The sequence below is a fragment of the Achroia grisella genome, unplaced genomic scaffold (assembly GCF_030625045.1).
Source record: "Achroia grisella isolate CSIRO2021 unplaced genomic scaffold, CSIRO_AGI_Agris_v1 utg782, whole genome shotgun sequence".
Lineage (NCBI taxonomy): Eukaryota > Metazoa > Arthropoda > Insecta > Lepidoptera > Pyralidae > Achroia > Achroia grisella.
The window spans coordinates 848,420-870,511 of record NW_026713022.1 but is presented as its reverse complement, the minus strand read 5'-3'; the positions used below and the strand labels follow the sequence as shown (position 1 = coordinate 870,511).

Sequence of the window (22,092 nt, the reverse complement as noted above, 5' to 3'; positions counted from 1 at the left end):
ATATGATTAAAAAATGTTTGTCTAAGAGAAACTGATCTCTTAGACAAACATTTTTCTCGAAGTGATTTTGTAATATAAGTTGGATTTAGCGACTAAGCGAGCATAATTTTCCTCACAATTATTTGTTTTACAATTATCCGTATTCCTTTTCTTTAAAGTTATTTTCCTAATTTCCGGGTAAGACTCTATAGTTTTTCAATTCTGTTTGTGAAGGATTTCAACTAAATCAGTATGGACATGCGTTATTAGGATAAGCGCTTATGTTCTATTAGTAATCAAATTTACGTTTAAGATACCCATGAAATATAATAGAGCACTGAGCTCACAGTGGTATTAAACAAAACATATTGCGGTACACACAGTGGCGTAGCTACCTAAGGGCTAGGCGGGGCAGTGCTCCAGGGCCCTCAAGGTCGGGGGGCCCTCGAACCCTTACCAGAAAATCTCGATCGAACTTTAACCCGACTTTAATCATAGCTACTCAGTTGTGAGAAATTCGAAAGGTATACCATCGGAATTTCCCTAAATTATTCCTGTGGGCTGGCAGTGTTCTTAATTTGACGGATAGTGATATGTGCGTTTTAATAAAATTGTAATTTAGGGCCCTACTGCTCAGCAGCGGCCCTTAGTTACCACACTACGTCACTGAGTACACATATTAACATAGGCCATGCAATAACATACTGCATGTACTTATGCCGATAAGTTTTAAATTATATACTGATATATTACAGTACCATTGCATTTACAAAGTACAATGTATAGCACCAAATCTATACTTAAATCTTATACACTTTTATTAAACAAACTGAGGTAGAACTTACACTATCTACACTTACATGAGATTAATAATATCACTGAAAAAGTATAAAAATAGATCAAATACTTTGAGCTGTCTTAACAGATTTCTTTAACAAAATCTTATAGATATATCTATATATACTTTACCTATAGATATAAACTGACATAAACACGTATTAAAGATATAAAATATAATTAAAAAAAAAAACAAAATTACCTTTATAGTTCTGATATTTAAAAAAAGAAGACTCAATAGCAAGATTTTAATTAAATCAAATACGAGAGTACTGTGTTTATGCCAGTTTTACATAAAATATAACGATTATATTACAGGAAGAATAACTTATCTGCTAACGCTTCTGACGGCTGTTGGTGTATACTCTGTCCGACCAGGTATGCCAGTTTGTGGGCATACTGGCAGGGCGCTGGCACGCGGACCGTGCCCGGCCAATTGTAATACAAATGGCACATTTTGTATGTCAGCCTTTGACACTGGTCAGGAGACATACCGCTGTTGTCGTGGATGACCACATAGTGAGTCGGTGTTACGGTTCCTTGGTTCACCTTTTGCGATACGATTAAAAAGTCGTACCTGAAATGTAAGACATATTATAAATAATAAATAATATAAAGTTGTTACATTTGTTGTCTACTAAATTGGAATGGCAAAAAATGGCCCACTTACTTCCAGTAAGTGGTCATTGTCGCCTATAGAACAATACTACTGAGTCACGTCATTATAGTTTACTATTTGTCAATGCTGTATTTTCACTACATTCAATCGAAATACAGCTTAAATTACAAGCAGCTTGGCGGCTGACATAAACTGGGGACGCAGATATGTTTTTAAAGTATTTTTATCTACTCTAAATATAATAATACCTTACATAAATATATATTGCTTGTATGGTCACGGGACTGACGAGCGTAATACACCACACCATGGTAGAGGCGATACACCAGCCAGGAGTCGAGTTATAACACGACTTTCAAGGCTTTCCGGGTCTCCACCAATATGTTGCCCAACGTCATGAAGGTAGGTCTAGGAATTCCCCACCAACATAAGAATGTAAGTGGTCAGTATGTTGTTGGGGGCCACAAATGCCACGAACTCACGCTGTGACTCGACTCCAGCTGCATCCCCTCAATGTCAGATTACTCTTGGACCGTATATACTCGACAATGTCCTGCTTTTTGGTGGCGCAGTGTAGGAGATGCCAGGTACATTACCGTGATCGGTGTAGCACTATGCAACATAAAGTTCGGCCCAGAGGGTACAGTGCCACAATCGTTCCGATTGGTCCTCTTTGTGTGCTTCTTCTGTACCATGACGAAGCGTTAGCATACGTAGGAGCCATGTTCGGTGTCATCTTTGGTACATGCCTTTATACCACTATGGTGTTCGAGTATACAGGCGACAGTTCGCAATCTCTAACATATTCGCCGTCAGGTGCCCTACCAGTAATTTAATTTAAAAATAGAGCCACCATATAAAATCCGCATAATATTATTAGACTTACCAGTCCCGTCTGGTTATAGAATGGTCAACAACTGTTCCTGGATGCGGGTTTTCAAACCCACTACCAGCCTTCATGAAGATTCTGGTATTAATGCGTTTCTGCACAACCACATAGGTGAGTGTAGGTTTATAGGTCACGTCCATGTTAGTGAAGCAAATTTCCATCTGTGGTATCTCGTATTGTTTAATCTGCTTCAGCTGTCCATCACCGACACCATCTCTATTAAAATGATTATTTTTTTAACATTAAATTATATATAAATTATAACCAACAAGCTAACCATACAGATTTTCTGTCTTAACTATGTATAATCAATTCGCATTGGTAAATATACTGTTTTAAATTTGTCACGGCCATTTTTTATCGAGTCATTTTTAAGTTGTCTCGTTACAACAAAAAATATATAAGTTGGGACTAGATGGAGCTGTGTTAATTGTCCAGGGTTATTTATTTATTGTATATATGTTGAGGTACAAAGTGCCATAAATTTCACTCCTTGTTAAAAGAACGTTAGATAAAAATAGACATAGACATATCAAAGCTTTGAACTTCCTTTTGTGCTATGCCATCGCAATTGTCAATTAATCATTGTGTAATTATTGTTTTTACTAAAATATTTTTAATGTAACTTAGTCTCTACCTGTATATTATAATGCGGTCAGGGAACTTCCCATTACTCCTCAGGTAATGCTTCAGAGCGTCGACCAAGCAGGATTTCAGACTATCCACTATTTCCTGACCGCTCTCTTGAAATACCGCTTTAGAGTACCAATGTGTCATCGATTGATTGTAAGACGCTACAAAGGCTGGAAATAATAATAACTATTTATTATGCATAAAAAAGAACAATAAGTACAGTACAACAAAAATAATCTACAAAACGCCGTCATATCTTACTGACAATCTGGTATTACATCTGGTATTTACATACAGATAGTATGTAGGAGACGCACTATATTCTGTTTTTTAATCCCGGAAAACAATTTTACATATCCGATGTTGCCAGGTTTGTGCATTTTTTAAATATGTTGTGGCACTATCAGAAATTAATATTAATTACTCATTTTTATGTTATTCAGTAATAATGTGTAGGTGTTTATTTAAAACGCATTAACACAAAATTAATAATGTTTATGTCTTAATAAATATATTGTTTTTGTATCAAAATATATTTCTTATTTTTCACTAAAATAAAGACTAAATGACTTTTTTATATAACAAATGACCTTTTCATAGTGTCATATATCATAAAACAAACACCTATTTGAAATATTTATTTGTTTAAAGGAAAAAAATGTTGGTTTGTAGGTTAATACTGTAAAAATTACTATATGTAAGGAAACGACAAAAATGTATTTTTATGCTGTATAATACGACGACAGTTATGGAAACACTAGTATATCTACGTAAATTTTAAAATTATGTTCTGGAAACGTACTTTAAAGCTACTAAAATAAAACTAATAAGTTAAAAAAAAAGTTGCCGATGAAACAAATCGGTATCGAGGTACACCACTACCCCGACTATAGACATTATATTTATTATACACTTATATATAAACATACATTTTATAAGGATAAACAAATAAATTTACACACTAATACATAGAACACATAATGGACGAGAACAAGAGGAAATTTAGATATAATTCTATTACAGGTAGCGATAATGAGACTCAAAATTTACTGTAAATTTTGAGTAATGGATTGTTTTGTACCAATGGAAAATGGCAAGGAGTTCCAGAGATCAAAAGGCATGTACAGTATAATATTTAGAAGAATAAAGTGGTAAAACTATGTTAGGATATATTTCCGATTTTTAAAGGTAGGAGTTGTATAATAATAGATATATTTTTAGGTAATAGCTGGATTGATACTGAAATTACATGGATCGGAAGAGCATCTCATAATAATGTGAGATCCTTGGCGTTCTTCAGGTCAATAAGCGACTATAGTCACATACCACCGGGTGGTGTCGTTGTCACCTTGTTTTCCATTTCAGATCCATAAAAAAAACTAAATAAAATACTAGTGATCATAAATTCATATTTAACGAATTATTGACCGCTGAGGTCTAAAGATTCGGCAAAATGACTTCCGATGGTCGCGGTATGGATTTTATATGTCTTGGTGTGTATGTATTAAAAAAATAACTTGTATTTACATCAGTTGTCTAGTACCCAAAACATAAGCTCTGCTTAACTTGGGACTAGATGGCGCTGTGTGTACAATCATGTAAATATTACATACATATGTATGGTAATAAGATATGATACTTACAACATACACTACGCTTCTTTCTACTAGCGTCGTGATAAGAGTCAATGCCGATAATCATTGCAGTCTTGTAAGGAATAGCGATATTCCATAGTGTGCCTCCGAGCTTGCAGTTGATCTGAAGAAGGATCTTTTGCGTAATTGAACGCACTTTCTGTTGGTTCATTATGGTACGCGCATTTATCACCTGTGAACGTAACAATTTTATTGCGTACAGCTACCTTTCTGTGACAATAGCTACTAATTGGGACAAATTATTTTATATTGTAGTCATTTTAATAAATTTTTAAGTACATAATTGAGTGCAAAGACATAAACATTTAAAGTATTCAGATATATTGTGAAAGATTTTTTTTTAAATGGAATAATACTCTCAAATCATTATGTAAATGGTCTGCCCGGATTCGTCTAGGTGCTCATAACTCTCTCATAAAAAATAAAATATTTTGTTTAGGGGATTGTTAGTAATGTGGACAAAGGAACTAATTGCTAGTAATAGCACATTACTAGCAATTGGTCAGGTCAACATTGCGTCAGTTGATCTCCACAAGGATCCCCCTGGTCCCCTGGATTCTATCGTCATAAATTACTGGTGAATTAGAAAGCGTAAACTGTTAGCGCAGGCGGCTCTATCATATCATTATCATCAATAAAAAAATACCTAAATAATCAACTTTATATAAACTTGTTCAGCCTGATATATCACCGCACAAATTTATTCAATAATTTTAGTGTTGATATTAAATTTCTTACCTGAGACGGTATAGGGTTGTCAGCGCAGCAAATCTTCTTTATAGCCGCGTAACGGTCGTCTCTCGAAGTGGGGCAAATTGCCACTATCAACTGTAGATGGCCTGAAATTGTTTTCTTCAATGCTGCAACGTATGTATCTGTACGGTCGTTCGGCAGACGTACCATGTCTGGATTGTGAACGGTGATGCCCATGGGACGGCAGGAGCGTTTCAGTACCTCGACGAAATCCTAAATACATATTAAATACTATCAAACTAAATATATTTACACCTAGTCATTTATGAAGTGAACAGAGTTTCTTTCACCCTGTTTCCCTCTCTTTTTTATACGTTCCTCTCTCTCTCTCTCTATGTACGTATACGCACGTAAGCGTAACGAGTACTTACCGCGGTGACTTGTTTGTCCCGTTCAGTAAACAATAACGCCCATTTGATAATATCTACGGCTTGCATCACAGCGTTTTTCGTCACCTCTCCATTCCAGTCGGCATTCGGCTTTCCAGGTATTTTAACATTGTTACCAAAGTATAAAGTTTCCGGTGGTAGTGTTCTGGCAGTAATGTTAATTGTCTCTTTAGCGATGCTCAAACCCCACCCAGCTAATCTTTTCTTAGCCGTTTCATTGTCGAGCACATTTTGAATGTACTGAAAAAAAATAGCATAACTTTAATAAGTAAGTCACTAAACTTATCTTGGAAGAAATAATGGACACTAGTGATGTCACACAACATTCTCGTTTGTGTGTATAAAGAAGAAAAAGCATGTAGCAGGCATAGGTTTTATTCTATTATAATTAATACTCTCTTCAAGGAACCAGTTTCAGTCAAATAGAAAATACATGCAGTAGAAAGTGAATAAAACGACACTGCTATATTAAAACAGTTATTATAAGTATACATGTATACGAGTACAACACATTACATAGTTCTGCATTATTTGCTGTTTACTATAATTTTTATTAACTAGTCATTGTGTTGGATTACAATCCAGTTTTGTACCAATTACACGCTTCTAAATAAACGCTTATGCTGATGGTAATCAGCTTCATGTGTTAATTAATAAATACAAAGCTATTTTGGTGTATTAATGAAACCATCGTAACCGTCGTCGTCGTATGCGGCTAATATTGTATCTTTAATTGCAGGATTAATTAATAATATTATATTTATGCATCATATCAATAAATATTACTAAATTTATTATAAAAATACCTTTTTAAATGCAGCATGTCTCTGATTTGGTGTTATCCTAGTGTAAGTAGCTACATCCTTCATTAGCCTGAAATTGCTACGTTGATCGTCAGTCAGACCAGTCAACTGGCACAATTCAGGAACAAGACAGATCATGAAGTCTGTTGGAGTTTCTGAACCTGGCATCCGTTTTGTGTCCCTGAAAATTTATTAATATTAAAAATATGATATCAGAAGTGCAGAAAATGCACAACAATTGTTATTTCATTGTGACAATTGTTGTGCATATCATGGATGGCATGATAACCAAAGTTGGATATGGACTGTCACATAATTAACTTGGAGCAATTATTTTAAATTTTATATTTGGTATTAATAGACTGTCGAGTTAAAAAAACTGTTTATTCCAGGTAACTCGAGTTAGCTGAATTTCAATTCGAGTTATGTTTATTACGAGTTAGCACATCTCTAAGATACGTAGAAACGCGCAATAGTTCGCTATCATATAATGACGATTGGTTTCAAAAACGTTTGCAGTATGTTCGCCAAACCTGATGGTATTTCAATGATTTATATTGTAATCAAAAAATAATTTACTACCATATTAGTTCTAAAACCATATATATTAGCTTAAAATTACCTGGAAATAAGCATTGGCTGATCCCAATCTTGGATATCAATACCATAGTTATTTTTATAGTAATCAATGTAAGAGATTTCGACCATTTCTCCTTTCTCTTTCTTTTGGAATGTTGACTTCGGCGTCATTGAATCGTTGATACTGTCTACTCTGTAAATAGAAGTATGTATCAGATCACGGGAACTAATAATTTAACATTAAAAAGACAAGAGGTATAGGTAGACCGAGAATCAGCTACATTTTTTGTTAAAGTCATATATATGGCAACATCGCGTATTTTTGCCACAAATTCTTCACTACTGAATACAATTCTTTCTCATGTCGAAGGGGATTGTCAGTATGTGGATTAATTACCCCATTGCTAGCAATATACCATGACAGAATGACCTCCACGCGGTTCACCCTGGAAGCATGAATGCCCCGCCAAGCATGAACCGTTAGCGCAGACGAGTGTATCATATATATATATATATATATATATATATATATATATATATATATGCGTATGTATATATATACATACGAATACCAAACCAATTAGCAAATAAGTAAACCGTACATATATACTAGTTAATTAACTTACCTAAACAGTTTCTTATTATATGAAGTCATGACAGAACAACCAATCAGCCGTTCTGATAAGGCTTTCTTCCAGTTCGCCCCTTCTTGTTGGACTGTCTCTTTGATAAACGATAATACAGACTGCGTACGGAGAACGCGATGCGTCGAGTCTAATGTTAACATCAGACCGCCTTCATATTCGTCAACTGCAGTTACGTATCTAATCAGAGGTGGAATATAAACATATTTGTAAAAATATAATGGGATAAATTCTTCTACGTTATCTATTTTTATGAAATGACACACGGACATCGGACTAAAAATGTCTTTATAGAACTTTCTTCAATGAAGGGATCAAGATACAACTCATGAGCTTGTATATGCACTAGTTTTTAAATGTAGGAATGGGATGGATAACATGTGACCCGTGGGCTTTTTTCTACTCTCTCCCATCATATTGTTAAATAAAATGGTAATACATACTAAACCGAAACAATTTTTTCTGACAAGTTACTGAGTCACTTGTCGGCGACTTGTTCACACATGCAATACAAACACGCCGTGTCTACGCGAGTGTTATTTTACATGTAAATTATTTATAAATGCTACTCTTTGTGTGTGGGCCACCAAAAAACGTAATTAATTTTTTTTTGCACAAACTTTTGTGTATTGTAGTACACATTTATTCGCAGACTATTTTTATATAAATTCATATAAAAATAGTCTAAGTCTAATATACTAGAAAATATGACAAATCGTTATTGTTGTTGCTTAATACTACATAGATTTATAATTACCCTGGCCAAACTTCCAATTTGTACTGTGGAATTTGAATAGCGGCGTGTTCATTGAAATGTTGCCTGCCAAATCTCACCAGTTGCAAGTCTTTCATTATCTGTTTGAACAGCACATTGTATAGATGTATCATCTCACTCAAGCGACGAGTTCTTCTGAATGTTATCTGTAAACATATATAACAATCATTAGTGTATCATATTAACAAGCTTCACACATACCAGAGAGAATATACTCAGCATATTACAATTGAACGATTGAAACATTCAATAAAATTTTGTATTGAATATTTCGATTTGTTTCACTTCGTTTTACATCAATGATATCAAATAATGTATATCAAAATATATATCTATATATATATATATCATATAACAATTATAATATAATATCAAAAAGTATATGGGAATATCAATTTTCATCCTTTTGACGCACAGTGTGTATTTTATTAACAAAGAATGTCCATTTTCATCTAAATGTCCAATTTTAGTTTACAATAATGAATGTACTTACAATTATTTGTACTTTACTATTATCATATGGATTTGTGGATACTAAATTTGTTGCCTCATCGGGTAACTTGTGTGGCACATACAGTGTAGTACCATCGAATGTCTTCTCCTTAAAATAATGATTGTGTTCTGAAATTTATACAATATAAACATTATTAGATTGAAGAATGTATAACAAAGGGAATCATCATATTACAAGCATTTATTTTCTAACAAACTATTCATATTAAAATAGCATAGTATCCAATATATTTATTAATAAATGTATGGATGTTCAGAAATAATAATATTAATTAATTCAATAAAATATTAATTTACGATTACTAACAGACAGGAATAATTGTGATGATAATCAACTTCAGTAATTTTTGTAGTTTTCTTAGTGCTGTGTGTGCTCTTAATCTCCTCTTGTACCTTTGGTAAAAAAACAGACATTTTATACTTACTCTGTCAAGGCATAATGCGAAATAAACACTTACCATTGAGTAACTTGAAGCGCAGATGTTTGTAATCCTGATTTGGTTCATATTGGACTTCATACTCAAAAACATTGTTTTCCTCAAAATTCAAATATATGAAATTGGCTGTACATTCCAACGGTGCACCTGAGTCTCCTTTCATTACTACTGGAGGTGTGTCTTTTACTTCTCTCTGTAATTAATTTATAAAAGACTAACAAGAAAAAAAAAATCTAAAATTCTAACCGAGGCCAACATTTTATTGCATATTTGGGCAAATACATATTAATTTTAAAGTAATAATAATAATAATAATAATAATCTCAGGACAATTCTCACAGCGACATCTAGACCCAAGTTAAGCTTACTAAAGCTTGTGTTATGGGTACTAGATAATTGATACAAATACATAGATAATTTTTTTTTTCGTAAATACGTACATATTATACATAGAAAACACCCAGACCGATACAATCATATTCATGAATACAAATGTTAGTGCCGTGCGAAGAATCGAACCCGCGACCTTCGGACGTAAAGCGGTGTGCTAGACCGCTAGACCACCGAGGTCGTCGGAGTGACATATAAGTTATCTTGCGTATTGATCAATATTAAGGGGGTCTTCCTATGTGATGGGTTGAAAAAATCGATTTTTTTTTTTTAATAAATTGCTCCCTTAACATGTCAAGAATACGGTAGTAAAGCGATTTTAGAAAATTCGAAGTCGTTTTAAAGATACAGCAGGTAAAAGAAAGAGCGGTTCGGAGCGGTGAGTTGGCAGTTAGAGACCGGGCCTATTGTGTACCGTCGGCTTTATACCTGGCCTCCCTTTTATTAATATATTTGTTTATACAAGTTTAGACACGTTTCTACAGACTTAAACAGAAAAGGAAACAGCAGGTAAACTTACTGATAAAGTTATCCAAGAAATTACAAAATTCTACGGATTAGCAATTCGACGCCATCCAGATTCGCTTGAAGATATGAGAAAGGAAGTTTGGGCAACGTACTATCACAAATGTTCTTCTGATGAAAACCCTCAGCATCAATTTTGTCCAGAAGGCGAAGACAGTTGGTGTAAATGGCGTAAGGCTGAAGCTAATAATGAACTGGACCAATTTCATCACGATAAACCACCTCTAATTCCGCAAGTCCAAGAAGCTATCAAACCGGTTTTCGAAGATTTATCGAAAGACGAATTATTAATTCGTTGTTTAGGAGCAGAGACACAAAACAATAACGAATCTTTGAATTCTTTGATTTGGACTTTCGCTCCTAAACATCTTCATTCTGGTCCCAAAGTTGTTGAAATTGCTAGCTACTTAGCAGTTATTATCTTTAATGAAGGTTTTCAAGGTATTTTAAAAGTTATGTCGATTATGGGATGCCCTGTTGGTCGTGAAGCCCAAGCGTATGTTGAGAAACGGGATGAAAAGCGAATCTTACGCTCTGAGCGGCGCGTAAGTGATGTCCTTAAACAAGGCAGGATTGACTCAAGAGCTGAACAATCTGCTTTAAAAGAGTTTCACGAGGAAGAGGAAGGAATACTCTATGGACCAGGCATCGCCGATTGAGAGTAAGTTGATATTTTAATAGTTTTTAACGGACTTGAAACTTTAAACGCGTTTTTCTCAAAACTGTGTTTTTCAAACTTTCCTCCATTGTATCTCAGAAACGGCTGGACCGAATTACTTGAAATTTACAGGGCACACTCAATATATGTAAACGCATGGAATGAACTATTATCAATCGAAAATTTTCAAAACTTCGATTTTTTTAGCAAAAAACAAAAAAAAAAAACGCCTAATTTGCAACTTTTATTTCAAATGTCTATCAAAAATCCAATTTTTTTTATATTCATTTGATTATAGGTCATTCCGTGCTTTTAAGCCTACAAATTAAAACGCCGTTTTTTTTTTTTTTTGACTTTACAGATAAGCCGATCAGCCGGAATCGTGGAGGAAGTGGGAGCTCTTTTTGTCGAGGCGGGGGTGTTCAGAGCGCTGTAACTCTAGTTTGACTGAATATTTTTAGCTGAAATTTTATATTTATACTGTCCAAATATGTGTTAATAAATGATAAAAAACTTGAAGCTCTAAATATTTACTGGTCGTAGAAAAAAAATCCTAAAATATCCCTAAAAAACAGGCCGTCACATAGGAAGACCCCCTTAATTTCAAATAGTAGTGCTATGATTATTATCACATGATAGTTGGTACATACCAATCTACAAAAATTCGCGTCTAATTCACACAACACACACACATTATAAGTGAATAAGGTATATTATTACTTACGAAATATTTATTCTTAGCAACAAATGATGACTGTGCTGTGGATGAGATTGTACTTTCTGCCATGCTTGTGGTAACTTGTTCAACACTACTATGAGCCTTACCCGCCAATTTTGAAGCTTGTCTAAAAACATAAGTGTCAGTTATCAGATCCTTTATCAGTGTAGTGTCAGTTATCTTCATTTCAACTACCACCCTTATGTGTGAATTACTTGGCTATCATCGATTTAAAAAAAGAAATTGTATATTATTTCTACTTATAAAAATACTAGAAACTAAAATAAAAAAAAATAACAATCCTTATATTTCGATTTTACTACCTATCATATTATAACTGCAATAGTACACAATTTACATGATGACATATTTTATCCTAATACACACTAATCATTTATTTATTGTTTTACAAGTGTTAATATCATACATAAATACAACTGACATATGTTTTCAGTCATAAGTATCATCTTTTATATTATCTTTTACATATTCAAAAATTCCATGCTTGACTTGAATGAGAAACTTAAAAATAATACAAGAACAGAAATGAAAAACTAGCATTTTTTATTTACCTAATGGTAGATTTACATTTTTAATCTGTTCCCAAGAGTTTTTAATAGGATGAAATTTCTTTATCTTGCTCACTCATTGTTTTGGTTTCATTTACTAGGTACTTAACTACATAGCTACAGTTGCATGCAGCGTAAGGATCCATTGTGAGTGTCAAATTGTATCATATAACATAATATATGTCAGTAGTATAAAAGAAGTAATGACATTTTGTTTGCATTTTGCCTCAATTTATTAAAATATGGATAACTAAATATTTATTTTTCACTAACATTATAAATAGTGAATTTTATCATTGCAGATAAGTAGATGGTAAGAATTCCAGACCTAGTCTATTTGAAAATTCTTTGATCATTCAACAGATGTGAAATCAGTAGAGACTAGTAAAATGTTATAAAGAAACTTACAGAGTCTGTAATAGCTTCAGGCCCCGGCCAGCACCGATTGTCTGTGCACTAGGGCTAACATCAGTAGCAGGAACGAAGGGAATATCTAAAAGTAATAAATACATTTATGAAATTACCAGATAAGTGGAATTACAAGACATATATACATAGTAATCATATTGTTGGGGTGTCATATTATTATGATAATCTGAAATCCCTTGCTTTGTGTGTGTTTACCATCATATTGGTGTATTTGGCTGTCAGTTTATTCAGCATTTTAATTACATAAATAAATTAGATACTCAATTTTGATACTACTATGTTATACAAAACAGGTAACATAAAATATATTTACAAACCTCCAGGTTTCTGATGCATCTTTGAAAGCATCAAAGCTGCTATACGACCTCTACCACCTATTGTAGTAGTTGTTCCAGCATCTGAGCTTACCTTTGAACAAAGTAATTATGTTTTCTTATTAAAACAATATTTTTTAAACATTTACAATTTACCTATCTTGTGGCACAACTGAGAAAGGTCTTCCTCATTTACCTTTTCTCCATATTCTATATGAATTATGTGTACTTACATAAAAATGCCATTCAAAATGTGTTTGAGAAAAATATGCCATTAAGATTTATTATTCTTCCTATGATATAGATGAAAATATCTATCCAAATTATAATTATTATCATATCTAAATGTTTAATCTACATTTATTTATAAGCAGATACAATAGTGGCCACAAATGGCTTGCATATGTATGAACAACATAGTTTTAATTTAATATTAAGATAGTGAAATTCCATACATTATACTTCAGAAACTTTGTTTTTCTTTGTTGACTTTACCATTATTACACCTACACTAAAATACATGATGCCATATAGTGATGAATACCCTGGTGTTTCAGACATCCATAGGCTATAATAACCATTTACCATTAGGTAGGCCATATGCTTGAAACTGTGGTTCAAAAACCTCTTACAGTACTAAAACAATAATTAACATACAACACTAGGTGCCACAGAGGGACCAGGAGTGGGATCTGGAGAAGGATGCTCCGACTGTGGTGTAGAATCTGTTGTTTGTGACTTCTTCAAGGCCTGAAGCAACGCCAGCCCCCGGCCTCGACCTCTATTTGGATCAGTCATGATGTTCTGTAATGTAAAAATTAATAATGTAATCGATGCTCAATCGTCAAGACTACCTACAAACTATAAAAGTGCTTTGTAGATAAATTTATATAGTTCAGGCGAACATTTAATTATAAAACAGAATTTTAATTAATATAGGTATGACAGTAAAAGCTTTATAGCCGATAATAGTAAAAAGAATATATTGCATAAAGAAAAATATAATAAAATAACTAAAATTTTTGCTAAATTTTAACAGACATAAACGTCATAAAATATAAAAATACAATTTTAAAACGTATAAAATTTATTAAAGTAGTGAAAGTAATATTTTATAAATAAAACTACAAAATTTACAAGTGTGTGTCTATTACTGTATATATATGTAATGTCTTTATACCTTCTGTAAACTTGTGGCAAACAATCAAAATATTAAATTTTCAAAGAAGCCTGTTTCTACGAGTTTGTACAGACGAACAAAGCCACAGAATACAACAGAATCACAGATCTCTCAGAAAGGCTCATCAGATTAGGGACGCGATTGACACTTACCTAAAAAAATCGATTATAAATCGATTCATAATAATCGATTTTGCTTATTCTTATTAGATTTTTCTTATGGGATAAAATAACATATAAATAATTTTGTTTATTGTTGTTGTATGTTATTTTACCCCATAAATTGGAAATTACTTTTTTTTTTAATAAGAACCATGAAATTATGTAGAATTAGTTTAATAAATTTACTCAATAACTCAAGAGGTGGCTACGTGATTCCTTCGCCTGTCCTTTGTATATGTATATATTTTTTATATTAAAAAAATATAGTATTGACTGACTTAATTTGTGTTTGTTCACAAACTAATTAATTATATAAATATAGCAAGTACTATTGGCAGGATGTTGGCTTTTTATAATTTCATGTTAGGAGTGTATGCACTTGTTCCACAGTGGGATTACTCATCTAAATGCATAAATACATTTGTTAGCGCTTGTCATTTTTATTTCTACTTTTATGTCAGATATATAATACGCTGAATGACAAGTTCGATAAACTTCATTTATTTTTTAATTCTAATATAGTCATAAAATTTTATTTGCCAAAAATCGTTGATTTTATTCTTAATCGATTCGAATTGATTCAATATTCCTTAGATGATATTAATATAATATCCTTAGATATAACAGGCAAATTAGAAAAGAAACAATATTATTTCCAAATATTTTACACAAATTACATGAAAAATGGCTCCAAGATCTAGTTTTTGATAAAAATCCCAACAACAAAAAAGTCTGTTTGAAGTTTCAGACGACCTTTTATCGCCGCTCATGTAATCGTTGACAAGAGTACACGATTAATATTATCGATTATTTATAATCAGTAATAAATTACCAGAGCTCGTTAGTGCTCATCACTATTTTAGTAAATAATTAGATATTTTCTATTTTCTGATGATATTAGGTATAAAATCATTTAAGTAGTTAATATTATAAAAAAAATGTTACGAAATTCGCTAAAGTTTGTTCTGAAAGGAAATGTAACTGGACAACCTAGTATACTGTTTCTACGCAGGTACGTATTATAACACATTTTTTCACATCGATGTACTCATGCGGCTTCTGCAACTAAATATTTAAAACTTATTTTCTTTGACAGATTTACGCATATGAAGCAATTTGGTGGCTTTCAGTCACAAAAGTTTAAAAATACTGGTAAAGTTGTACCTATGCTCAATAGTTGCCTTTCCCGCACTATGTTCATACAAACACAAGATACTCCTAATCCAAATAGTTTAAAATTCTTGCCGGGTACTAAGGTTTTAGAACCTGGGCAGACTATGGATTTTCCTAATATTGGGTCAGCGCAGTGTAGTCCACTGGGTGAGTCAAGTTTTAAATTTTTTAGCATTAAAAAACAAGAATTTATAAGAAAGATATTATTATTTGTTAGCTCTATTGAATTGTTAGAAATTGTATTCAGTAAATAGAACCTTATGAAAGTATATTATATTTTCTACCAATTATAATAAATGTTAAAGTGTGTGTGTTTGTTACCTTTTTGCAAGTAAATGATATGTTATGTGTGTTTGTCTTTTGAATAAAGAAACCATCTGGGTAGGAAGATAGGAATTGATATTTCTATGGAGTATCAATAATTTCTCAAGAAAGAGATATAAAATTCATCATATGAATAACAATTATGCTACTCAAGTACCTAAATTCTATGTAAGCGAATGGAGATACAGCCAATAGTTTGTCATATATTGATTATGAAATAATAATAAAAAAAAATTTCAGCGAAAATGCTGTTCCGTATTGAAGGTGTGAAGGCTGTTTTCTTTGGCCCTGAGTTTGTTACAATCACAAAGCAAGATGATGATGTTGACTGGAAATTATTAAAACCTGATATATATGCTACCATCATGGACTTCTTTGCCAGTGGATTACCTGTAGTCACTGATGCTAAACCTTCTGGAGACACACGTAACTATCTTTTTATGAACAATAACAAAAACATGCTCCTACTAAGAATTTTAAATTTTATATATATTTATTTGTAATGAGAACTAACAGACTATCATGCAATATGGTCTACTTTGATGATGGTCTCATAGTTGTCGGTGTCAATCCGAAAGTCAGCTAACTCCTGAAAATAGATTTGACGATGAATGGACACTTTAAATTAAATTGATCTTATGGCCACACAAATGTAAAAATATTTGTTTTTATTTTTACATTTGACTTTGGGAAGTTACTTTAGTTTCATGGATTATCATTTTGTCCTTGGCTTATTGCTTGGCACTTACATATTTTTTTGTCTAAAACTATATAAAACTACAGTTCTTTGTATTGTTACATGTATTGTTATATATTAATATTATATTATATATAGATTAATAAATGACGGTATAACAAAGTGCAATTATTATATGTATATGCCGTAACTAATATTTTATAAATGGAATAGATTTACATTTATTATATTGAGGTTTTGTTACAGCTCATATCATTTCATATTTCTATATTATTATCTTTACATAAAATAAAAGAAAAACTATTGAATATATATCGTTTATTAATATTTTTGAAGTACAAAAGGAATCACAAAACAAGATACACAATAGGTACATATAAATATTCAAAACTTAATTTCTGTGAGATATATTTTAAAATCATTATTAATACATAATGCTAGACTACAATTCGGACGACGACGAAAATATACGCTCGGTCCGTTCCAGGACGCAAATAAATTTTCGAGGACGTATTCATATGTCCTACCCGTACCCGATATTGTTTACGCCTGACGCATTTATGCATCTTGCCCGGTTAACAACTTTACTAATTATTATCATAAAATTTTGACATGTACTCATATGGTACCCAATCAAGTCAGTAAAGATCTCAAGGTAGTATTAATTTGAGTGGACTTAATTCTACTTAGCATTAAAAATATTAAGTCATCTGACCACATAATTGATACTACAGCACACACCAAGTTCTTGAAGTTCTAGTCAGTTGTTCAGTGTAACCCTTGATATGTTTAAACTATTATAATATTATCATGATGTTTGTTACCAGAGATAAATGAGGATGACGATGAAATTGTCCAAATGATAAAGGAACTACTGGACTCCCGAATTAGGCCAACAGTGCAAGAAGATGGTGGTGATGTACTCTTTGTAGACTTTAAGGATGGTGTGCTAAGACTCAAAATGCAAGGATCCTGTTCCTCTTGTCCGAGTTCAATAGTGACATTAAAAAATGGAGTAAGTCGAGTAATAAATTGTCTACCTAATTGATTAGTTATTAGCATTTTTTACAATGAAGAAACGATCCATCCATCGTTAAAATCTGTTTGGTCCAGAAAATTTAGTTTGGTAATAAATCCCTTGCATTATAAAGTGGTAAGTTACCTAAAAATAATTGATGCTCACCAAAGATGTTCGATATTGATAAAAAGAACTATAACGTCAACAAGTGTACCTCAGTTTCACCCATTGATCGATCCCTCTTCCAATTCAAACGGGGATCTAAATTAGGACGGCCTGAGGCGAGGTTCCAACCCCTTACCGGTGCCCTCATACTAAAGTCGTATCCGTCAGGCGGGAGCCGGGGATTGGCCTTCAACCGCTCCAGAGGACCTTCCGCGGGTTTGGATTGTTATCTGTACTCGCCCTCCTATCGTCCAGTAAAGCTGTAAAGGCCAGCTGCGGCCAAAGCATTAGAGTAATCCGAAAAAAAGGGGGTAGGGGTATAATCGCCCATATTTCCATATTACAGAGTAAGAGGCTACTATGCCTCTTACTCTGTACCTCTTAGTCTTTTGGTATAGCAACACACGAGTGTTACCTTACCAAGGGGCGTCTTAGACCTAGCGTGGTATCCGCAGTGCAATTTATGTGTATAGGCGACAGTTACCATCACATGGGCCGTCAGATTGTTTGTCATTCTAAATACATTTTTACGTTAAATTCCGTAGCCTCAACGTTCTTTTCTCACAAATTATAGTTCTTTACTTTACAAATTAACTTAATTTACAGGTACAAAACATGATGCAGTTCTACATACCTGAGGTACTAGCTGTAGAACAAATTGATGATGAAGGTGAAAAATTAAGCGATAAAGTTTTTAAGGAATTCGAACAATTAAAAAATAAAGAAAAATAAGTCGTTTAGTTAATTGGTTTCAATATGTAAATTTTGTAAGTATCCATTATGTAAATAATATATTTTATTACATTGTATGTAATTATATAATATTGTTTTAAAATTTTTTAACAACAACAACATAACTTGAATGACAATGATTATAACTTGTAGCTTTTTATAGGAAGTCTATTATTTATGAATAGTAGAAAAAATATTTTTTTGTTATTAATGTTGATTTTTAGTGGTGACAATTACGTAGTTAGAGTATGTAGTTTCGCCAATTGTTGACCAGCGAATGTTGGATATACTGAACTGAATTTAGATAAACATAAGAAAATGCTATAAATACAATTTTTTAATGTGAAATAAAGACATTAAAAATAATACAATTGTGTTTTATATATTCTTAATTTAATACTTACAAAATATAAATACAATTCTGTACCTAACTATAAAAATAATATAAAATAGTTTACATAACATTATAAATTTATTATCATTTGAATTTATTTCAATTATTTTTACATTGTAGATCTTATAATATAAATTAAAGTATAACTATTTAATTTGTATGACTAATACTTTGCATCGTATCAAAATATCTTGAATTAATTTTTATAGGTAAATTAAAGGCATTAATAGCACAGAATAAAACTGCTATTCCTTGCTGATAAGTGTCTGCTAATATATCTATATATCATATACTATATCTGACCTTAATCAAATTTCGTATATTTTATTGTATATTTATTATCACATATTCCCTAAGAATGTGTGAAAACAGTATTTCCAAGTATTTATTCGATACCAGGATTTACACCAATTCGAAAAATTAAATTTAAAAGAAATCCTCTACTTAATAAATAATCCACAAATAATCAAATCATTTATTTTCAGAATTTCTATATATAGAAACTTAAGTGAACTAATATATATAATCGTAATATATTTGTATATAAGAACATCTTAATATATTACATTGAATTTGTTTAAATATTCACGTTTATATTTCTCGCACAATTCTAATATGGAATAAACTCGATTAAAAACGACGAATTCTTTTGGGCGCCACCTAATCTTTAAACTACGGTTATTGGAGCCCATAATTTTACCTATAATATTTAGAAGCTTTAGGAAGGGAAATCTCTTCTTTGCGATGCATTTTTTTAGGTAGTACAATTATCACAATGCACCTATATTGTATTGTGATTTGAATATTTTCAATGTATATTCATACTTTGTATTTTGTATATATGTATATCCTTATTACAATGTATTTAGTACTATTTTTTCAAGTAATTTATGTTCATATTAGCATTAGTCATAGATATTATACACATTTTTTTAAAATTCAAACTGTACAATGGCAGTGTTTTATTTAAAGTAAAATAACTAAAAGTAACTTAATGTTAAAATATTAAATAAGTTATTGCAAATTACATGAAGTGAAATATTGATTACAACAATTACATGTATTATACAATGCTTATAAAATAGCGTAGGAATACCTACACTCCACACATTCTTAATTGGTTTAGGGTCATCGTACATTTAACGCGTTTCGCAAGCTTCGCCTAATCGAGTTAAAAAAATTGAAGTATGGTACGTTACATGTCATGTCATGCAATTAAATGTCTAATAAAAAAACCGGTGAATAGCACGCTATTCTCTAGTTATCCTTTCCTCTCCTTGACATGAAGTTATCTGTGCTGATTAGGCGATGTCTGCTCTAAATGTACGATGACCCTTAAAGTAGTAATACTAAGGTAATTTAAAAAGTAAATCTTCATTAGGAGTATATTTTTCTATTTAATACTTATGATTTGAAGCCTCCGTACATATAGGAAAAGAAAACTGAAGTGCATTTGGCCTTAAGACGCCGTAAACCGTAAAGCATAGGAAGTAAATATACTATTAAAATATATTAATTGTCTAGAATGTTACCAAATGTTCAAAAAAGTTTTTTTTACTAAATTCCAAGACGAAACTTAACATGGTTATTCCATCCGTTTTAAGTCGTACCAAATACATTATCTTACATTCCTGAGAGAACTGGTTAAAAATAAAAGTATGCTTAATACGGAATCCATTTAAATTATAAAAAAGTCGTTAAATATAACAAAGATCTTGCCATCATAGTAAATATTCAATTAAACAGTCACAGTATTATAAAAATGGTTTATGGTAATTAAGGAAAACAATTATGGGTGAAAATTTTAGTCTCAAGGATTACATCTGCATACACAACATGATGGAAATAGGAACCAGTCCATAAATATACCCATACAGTCGTTATTTGGATCGTAGGCCAAGAGACGGTGCCATTTGTACTTCTGTTCACATCCACAATCGCCTGAGCAACGAGACGTTGTTGTTTTACTGAAACAAACATTATTATAGGTATACATAATATTTCATATCTACTTTTAAATTCAAGTTACAAGTACTACGAAAATAAAAAAAACCCTTTATAATAAGTGTCCTGTTCTAGTAGATATTAGAGATTTATGTTACAAAATAATGTAAATTGTATGATACACGCTTATGCATATATAGCCGTTGGATTGGCTTACGCCTAGCCTAAAGTCAGGTAATATAGTCATAGTAGGTACCTGTACCACTTTCACCAACAAAAAGTAAATTATTTTTTAATACTAAATTGAACACCTGATTGCGCTGTGTATGTATGAAGGTTCTGAAATATATTTTCATCTTAATTTTTCGGGTTAGTTTGGGTCAGTTTCATGTATAGTATCGGTAATCGGTATAATAAAATAGTGTACAAATAAACTGTAACAGGTAATACCATTTTAATTAGGTACCTACCTGCATACTTCTTGATGGATGGCTTGTTCAAAGTGCATAGTGTTGACGATAGCCCGTAACTTGCTAGCAGAGTTCATTGCCCAGTACGGTGTAGTGATCGTCGTCTTGCTTTCACAGGCGTCTACTCTAAAACAGGAATTACAAAAGGATTAAACGCTTTCCAAATAAAAAAATATAAGTATGTACCTACCTTCAAGACTATATTGTGACTGAATGACTCCACGCTAGCGTGAACGCACCACTTGAATGCAACGGATGAGCTTCTGCATTTAACTATGATCAGGACTTATGAATACTGCGAAGTTATCCTATCTATGTAAATAATGCTTGTATTATCGGTACTAGACATAAGATAAGATAGATAAGAATACTTTTTCTAAATACTATTACGCTTACTTGTTAGTAGGTACAGTGCATGGACTCGAACCCGTGAGCATCGGAAGTAGAAAAAGTATAAATACCCCACGTAGAATATTTGAAGTGACTTCACGGAACCATTATTCACGAAATGAAATAATTCGCTTTACTGCATTCGTAATATATGTATGACATTTAACTGTCAATAACTTTTAGTTTATATCGTATATCTTTCTTGAATGGCACTTTATATAATTAATTATGTGTTATGTGGTATCCTAAAGTATTTCTTATGCAAAGTACCTATAGGTACTTAGAATCTTTTTTTACTCATCCAGGATTTGGACTAACAACCCATGATTTCTTAAT

The 22,092-nt window shown here is 32.1% G+C and overlaps 3 protein-coding genes across 3 annotated transcripts in view; 1 reads left to right on the top strand and 2 right to left on the bottom strand.

The window, feature by feature from the left end:
- Positions 1 to 575: 575 nt before the first annotated feature.
- On the bottom strand, positions 576 to 14,363 carry LOC131851369 (piwi-like protein Ago3). The gene is made up of 17 exons (XM_059201861.1): positions 14,289 to 14,363; positions 13,766 to 13,912; positions 13,112 to 13,202; positions 12,774 to 12,858; positions 11,803 to 11,923; positions 9,527 to 9,698; positions 9,049 to 9,176; positions 8,538 to 8,701; positions 7,763 to 7,960; positions 7,180 to 7,329; positions 6,561 to 6,738; positions 5,737 to 5,994; positions 5,351 to 5,578; positions 4,601 to 4,784; positions 2,962 to 3,127; positions 2,322 to 2,540; positions 576 to 1,393 (listed from the first exon to the last, which is right to left on the bottom strand). The coding sequence occupies exons 2-17, from the start codon at positions 13,904 to 13,906 to the stop codon at positions 1,129 to 1,131; spliced, it is 2,748 nt and encodes a 915-aa protein (XP_059057844.1). The 5' UTR covers positions 13,907 to 13,912; positions 14,289 to 14,363; the 3' UTR covers positions 576 to 1,128.
- A 918-nt stretch (positions 14,364 to 15,281) lies between these two features.
- On the top strand, positions 15,282 to 18,882 carry LOC131851375 (NFU1 iron-sulfur cluster scaffold homolog, mitochondrial-like). Its single transcript, XM_059201868.1, has 5 exons — positions 15,282 to 15,461; positions 15,546 to 15,769; positions 16,187 to 16,372; positions 17,471 to 17,658; positions 18,433 to 18,882. Exons 1-5 carry the CDS (start codon positions 15,388 to 15,390, stop codon positions 18,556 to 18,558), a joined length of 798 nt encoding a protein of 265 aa, XP_059057851.1. The 5' UTR covers positions 15,282 to 15,387; the 3' UTR covers positions 18,559 to 18,882.
- A 187-nt stretch (positions 18,883 to 19,069) lies between these two features.
- Positions 19,070 to 22,092, bottom strand: part of LOC131851371 (protein spaetzle 3) — a 33,525-nt gene continuing 30,502 nt past the window's right edge. The window contains exons 6-7 of the mRNA XM_059201864.1: positions 21,367 to 21,492; positions 19,070 to 20,919 (exon numbers count right to left, since the gene is read on the bottom strand). Coding sequence (XP_059057847.1) covers positions 20,763 to 20,919; positions 21,367 to 21,492 — 283 coding nt within the window. The 3' untranslated portion in view covers positions 19,070 to 20,762. The remainder of the gene's footprint in view (positions 20,920 to 21,366; positions 21,493 to 22,092) is intronic.